General features: G+C 37.2%; 2 protein-coding genes across 3 annotated transcripts in view; one reads left to right on the forward strand and one right to left on the reverse strand.

The window, feature by feature from the left end:
• LOC113075591 (protein Dok-7-like) overlaps positions 1-701 on the forward strand; it is a 26,928-nt gene extending 26,227 nt beyond the window's left edge. For both annotated transcript variants that reach the window (XM_026248300.1, XM_026248355.1), the window contains exon 11: positions 16-701. In XM_026248300.1, coding sequence (XP_026104085.1) covers positions 16-155 — 140 coding nt within the window. In that variant the 3' untranslated portion in view covers positions 156-701. The remainder of the gene's footprint in view (positions 1-15) is intronic.
• Positions 333-4,810, reverse strand: LOC113075731 (alpha-2-macroglobulin receptor-associated protein-like). The gene is made up of 8 exons (XM_026248445.1): positions 4,542-4,810; positions 4,231-4,375; positions 3,889-4,019; positions 3,650-3,770; positions 2,245-2,400; positions 2,066-2,148; positions 1,729-1,905; positions 333-1,580 (listed from the first exon to the last, which is right to left on the reverse strand). Exons 1-8 carry the CDS (start codon positions 4,701-4,703, stop codon positions 1,512-1,514), a joined length of 1,044 nt encoding a protein of 347 aa, XP_026104230.1. The 5' UTR covers positions 4,704-4,810; the 3' UTR covers positions 333-1,511.
• Positions 4,811-6,248: the final 1,438 nt, after the last annotated feature.

A 6,248-nucleotide genomic window follows, 5' to 3' on the forward strand; every position in this document is an offset into this window, starting at 1 on the left:
ATTATTTGTAAACAGCGGTCGGTTCCTGTACTAAATATGCCCACATTGACATCACTGCGAAGGAGACCGCACAGAGGGTGGGAGCCCAGCATGTACAGGGCCGAGAGGAGAGACTACAGAACCCACAACACAAGAGGAGAGGAACACTCACCTGAACATATAACATGGAGACAAAACGTCTGAGACAACATTGAAAAAAAATCTTTTAAACCTAGTTCTTACATTTTATTTATTTATTTTTTTAAGAAAAATGTATATATTTAATATAAAATATTTTGAGATGCTGTCATATTTTTAGGTCACTTTTTTGAATCATGAGCAGAATTTTAAAGAATTTTTCCATAATTTTTTAATTTCCTTGCGTCCACTGAAGTACAAAATGTGGATGATCAGGTTTTACACAAACGTTCATACAAGTTCATGCAATTCCATGTAATTTGTCCTTTTTGAATCAACAAAGAAGATACCAAATATTAAGAAATTATTAAATTCATATGCATTTTTCAGTTCAATGTTTGTTTTTCTCGATTTATGCTGAAAAAAATGCAAAGTAAAATTATATTTGGCAGGTGTCTCAGCGGTTCTCAACCTGGGGTCCAGGGCCCACTAGGGGGCCTCAGCATGAGTCAAATATATTGAAATTAACATTTATAAAACTTTCAATATTAATGTTAAAAATAATATTAATGTAAAAAAAAAAACCTCTAATCTAAACTATAAAATGAGGAATGGGAAAAGCACACATACAACCAAGATATAAACTGAAAAATATAGGAGGGCCTTCAAATATTTGGTTATACATTGGCCTTCAGGTGAGAATTGCTTTCCAGTATATGCTAATTGTATTTCTGCATTGTAATCTATGTACAAATTTGTGGATGACTGTATTATTTTCCATGATTAAAATGAGAACAGGGTAACAGGGTCAAAGATTTAAGAATGAGTGCGTAGTTAATATTAGAGTTGTTTGTGACAAACATCTAAATGTTGGAATTGTTTAAACCGAGGATGCTGATTCAAGTCTACCTCGGGACAACACTGTCAATCATGGTAATGGACTTTATATTCAATGCTGTTTAGAGATTCAGTCAATATAATGGTTGACTCAAGGTCTACCTTGCCAAATCCAGCTAATTAAGTGCTTGAGCTTGGCTTTCTTTTTTCTTTTTTTTTTCTTTCTCCATTACATTTTAGACTTTTCAATCCGTTCCTCTGAAGCACATCTTTTTCCTGAATCTGTCATGTTATCAAAATATTAAATCACGCCTGTTCAGGGTTGGTACCATTGTTCATGACAACTCATCACTACTCAGTACCATTTCAAAATAATTTACCCCATAGCCTATAGCTTCCTAATGACAATGTTCAATTCATGTACAATGTACCTTTATAAGCCTGGGCCATCTGTGTTGGATAACATTTTAGAATACAGCATATGTGACCTCTGAATGATTATAGCTAACAGTTGTCCTGTTATGGTAAAAAAAATAAAAAAAAATAAAAAATGGTATTCAGAGTTCATTGTGTTGCAGTCCATTTTGGGAAATCTTATTCGTCAAGTCCTGCAAGTGTTTCTTCATCTAAAAAAACAACACAAAAAGTGTGACAGCATTATTACAGACTCGCACTCCATAACCCTTACATTGTTCTTAAAGACTATGCTAAAAGAAATTATATGTTTATGATATTCCTGAAAAAGTCCATAAAGTACAACCATCCCAGCTCTACCTTGTATCCCATTTCTCGTGCTTTCTCAGCAAGAGCATTGTATTTCTCTTTGTTTCTCGTTATGTGTTCTTTGTCTCCCAAAGCCTCCACATGCTTCAGTTTCTGATGAGACAGTTCCAGCTGCTCCTGATAGTGCTGGTGCTTCTCAACCTTTGTTTCAAAGTGTCTAAGTTCCTCCTAAATGAGAGAAGAGGGGAAAACACAAGACTGCAGATAAGCAAATAGCATCAAATATTTTGGAAAAAAAGGCAGTGCATATTAAAACTAAACTCAAATGCAATATTTAGCGGTAGCTGTGCAGTAATAATCTGAATGTGCTGACACAAGTAAAGCTTACTTTAAGAGAGTCAAGTTCGACTTCAGTCAGATTAGATCTTTTTGCCATCTCCCAAAGTTCTATGACTCTTGGCTCCTTAAATTCTGCAGCAGACAAAGTTATGAGCGATAGAGAGCATTAGAAAGCCATGAGGCAATTCAATTATTAAACATGGATTCAACCTTAGCAAGGGTCCCCACCACTGTCAGCACTGTAACCCTCATGGGTGATCTTGCGGAGTCGTTCAAAGCCCTGGTTAAGGTCCCTCATTCTCTGCTTCAGATCTGAATGTTTCTGATGGAGAACATGTTCCTTCGTGTCACCCTCCAGAGGACTGATTACGTTCTTATGGATCTCTTATGGAAAGAAGTGCAAGAGACATTTATTGACCAGGTTCTGAAAGACTGAGAATCTGCACAGGAGGTTACAGTTTAAACAGTGCCATTATTAAACTACTGGGGTGCATTTCCAAAAAGCATATTTAGCCGACTATGGTCACAAGTTCCAGTATTACAGTAGGTAATAATACACATTCCAAAACAAAATCACAAACAAGTGTGGTTGAAACAACTGTTCTCAAACTGTGGTTAGAAATATAGTTTATGACATTTTTTTTTTTTTTTTTTTTTGTGTGTTTTTTTTTTGTACTTATTGAAGATTCTTCTTTTTGGAATTAGCAGAATGATTGTGAGTTAATATTGTTGATTGTACTGTCACTGGAATAGGACAACACTAATATGTGGCAACTGTCTTATCGATTATAGTAGATACCTACGGTTTAAATGTAAAAAAAAGGGGGTAGGCGTCAATAAGCTTAAGCTTCTGCCTACTCCTTTTGAGCATCAGATCCACGGTTTTATTTATTTGTTTTAATGTACTTGATCATCTGCGCATGTATCCTTTTTGGTTTCGCCTGTTGTGTTGTGTTGATGATTGTTAGTTGTTACTATGTTGATTTTGTGGAATTCTGATGCCCAAATAAAAACAGATGATGATGATGATGATGACATTGAGATTCATTCTATTAAACAAAACAAAATGAAACACACACACATACATACTGTGTGTATATATATATATATATATATATACATATATATACACACTGTATATATGAACACACACACGTGCATAAATGTGTAAAGGAATCCTGAAAACAACTGAAGTGAGACTGAACAATGACTATGGTTTCGGGAAAAAGTTGTGACTTGCTAGCTCCAATGATACGTCCCACTACAGCATACAATCAACCTGAAGGATTTTGTATATTTCTAGAACTGATTGCTAGATAAAACTTTAGAATAGGGAACACCTATTTACTATTAATTAACAGTTTTCCATTAATAAACTCTTAATTTGCTGCTTATTAATAAAATATTTGTTACGTTTAGGTATGGCGTAAGGGATCTAAAATATGGTCATGCAGAATAAGGCATTAATATGTGCTTTATGAAGTACTAATTAGCAGTCAATATGCTAGCAATATGCATGCTAATAAGCAGCTAGTTAAAAGTGAGTATTGGTCTTTAAAATAAATTGTTACAAATGCTATTAGAGATCCTATGTTATGAAATCTTGGAACTAAAAACACGCCCAAAGTCTAACCTTCGGTCCGGCTGACAGTGTCCATGACAATGTTATACTCATTGAGTTTGTCTTTGTGGTGATGGAATTCTCTCTGCAAGGTCTGGAGCTCCTCGTCAGAGAACTTGCCAGAAGTCTTGGCCTGAGGATCAAAGGTTGAAGAGAACGTTTAAGCAAAGTCAGTAATAAGTGAACAAGTCAGTAAGCCTAAAATGAGTAACACATTCACACTCCAGGAGATGTTCTGCCCCATCAGTTACCTTGTTCCACAGCTTGTCCAGCCTCGGGTCATCAAATGTATCTCCATCTTTAACATCATGATCTTTAAGTCTGTTGCTGTCCAATGCCCGGGTGTCTTTTTTCCCATCCATTCCATACTTTGCTAGAATAACTGTGCAAAGAAATGTATTTATTATATTTAAATTATAGTCATTTTAGTTACCAGTTTGCTATATATCATAAAAACAATAACATTTTCTATTCAGTATATCCCATCCCAACTTCCAGTAGCAATAGGAAATGAATCACCAAAGATATACATTTTTTTGTTAAGTTTTGAGGTCTTAATGCCATAATCCATGAAAAAAATTGTCAAATCCTACTATTAAAATTGCGTCTGAGCTTGGCTTCTCTTTCTCCATCCTCATCCAACCCTTCTGCTTTCAGTTTTTTCCACTGAAGTTCATCTTTCTCCTGGATCTTCAAGTCACTGTGCAGTTCTGAGAGCCGCACCGGTGCAAGCTGCATCTGAAGCAAGAGGTGGTGATGAACAATTACAGTGAGGAACATTCAATTATAATCTGAGCAGTCATTAAATAATATAGAGAAAGATTTAAACACAAAGATAAAAGAAGGACAATCAGAAAAGGCCAAAGTTAAGTATTGTATATTTTTAATCTGTCAAATGACTTACTCTTATCGCCTTTTCCCAAACCTGGTTTAGTTTGGCAATCCTGAATTCCACTTGATTGTTGTTTTTATCAGATGCCTGTTGTTCATTCATTTCTTTTGAGTACTTCCCCGCCATTGCTCCGATAACAAACAAAGAAATCAAAATTATGAGCTGCATTTTCATTCTGACACACAAGAAGCGAATTAGTGAATAAGGTATGGAAGTCTGCAATGTTTTCTAGAGAGCATCTGCAGCGCTATTCAGGAAGAGCTTCGAGAATCACATGATTGAACGTCCAGCTGCGCATTGCGTCATGGGTCTTGTAGTTTTAAATTTCTTGGACATTTGCGCTTTGGAGCGAGTGACTCGACGTATAAAGACTACAAATCCCACACAGTGCTGCTTGCTCGTTACCTAGTAACAACGCGTAAAGAGGCTTTGAGCAAATGAGATCGATCCACGCACTGGGAATGAAGGGATGCCCACTTGCTGCCATCTACTTATGCTTATTAAAACTGCCTACAAGATTAGATTTTAAATCTGATCAAATCACTAACTCAGACATCCCAAAAGTCTAATATTAATTTTTAATCCTTGAGTGTTCATCCGTCTGTTAGATTTTAAATAAAACAAATAAAATCCAATGCCTGGGAAGCTAAACTAAACTAAACTAAAACCCAATATAAATGTCAGTTATCTACTAGAGGTGTGAACACTTGCAATCTGGCTTGCTCAAGCCTGCTACCTATACTGAAACTTGTATTTGACGAATTTCCAAATTAGAAAGCTAGTAGTACTAACTGCTTTCTAATATTGAAGATAATACAATGATTATAGCAAACAAGATGAGACCAGTGGAGATTCCTCATAAAAGCCATAAAATGCATGAATTATCAGGATACTAGGTTTCTATGTTTGTTCCAAATTGTGCCACCAGCGCTATCTCTATTGTATCATTAAACCTAAAAAATGAAACCCAGTATAGGCTAAAGAGTATTTAATCAAGCATCTTTATATCTTACAGTAGCAACAAAAGAACACTAGCCTATTAAATCCTAATTGCTTGGTTAACCCATTTGCTTTGATGATAAATAATTGGATACATTTATGAAACGCTGATTGTTATTGTCACGGTTTTACGCTGCCTGAAGGAATACGGAGTCGAGGATAAACGGAATAAGGCTTTTAATATATCCAACACAGGGGATATCCAACATGGAGCACAGAGGTAGACACACGTAAGTAGCAAGTGAGCACAAGTGAGCACAAGTGAGAAGACCCGACAAAACAGAACTGAAGGGACACGGCTTATGAACCACAGATAATTGGGGAAACACAGGTGGATGGAATCATGAAATTAACAGGGACATGGAACACATGAGGAAGATAATGGACACACCTGGGAACTAATCAAACACGGAAAGACAGAAACTGGGTCACGGGCAAAAACACATTAAATGAGTCCAGGTGTGTGACAGTACTCCCCCCTCCCGGTAGGTGCGTCCTCGCACCGTAGAAACAACAGGGGGAGGCGTAGGTGGGAACTTGGGAGGAGGTTCCGGTGGAGGACGGACTTCCAGGAGGGGGCCAGCAGACAGGGACCACAGAAGGAGGAGCCAGGGAGGAGACGACGGAGGAAGGAGCCAGGGAGGAGACAGGAGCAGGAGGAGCCAGATGGTCCACCAGAGACCAGCCAGGACTGAGATCCAAGGTGGAGTCGACGGCGGG

Source organism: Carassius auratus, chromosome 1 (assembly GCF_003368295.1).
Source record: "Carassius auratus strain Wakin chromosome 1, ASM336829v1, whole genome shotgun sequence".
Taxonomy (NCBI): Eukaryota; Metazoa; Chordata; class Actinopteri; order Cypriniformes; family Cyprinidae; genus Carassius; species Carassius auratus.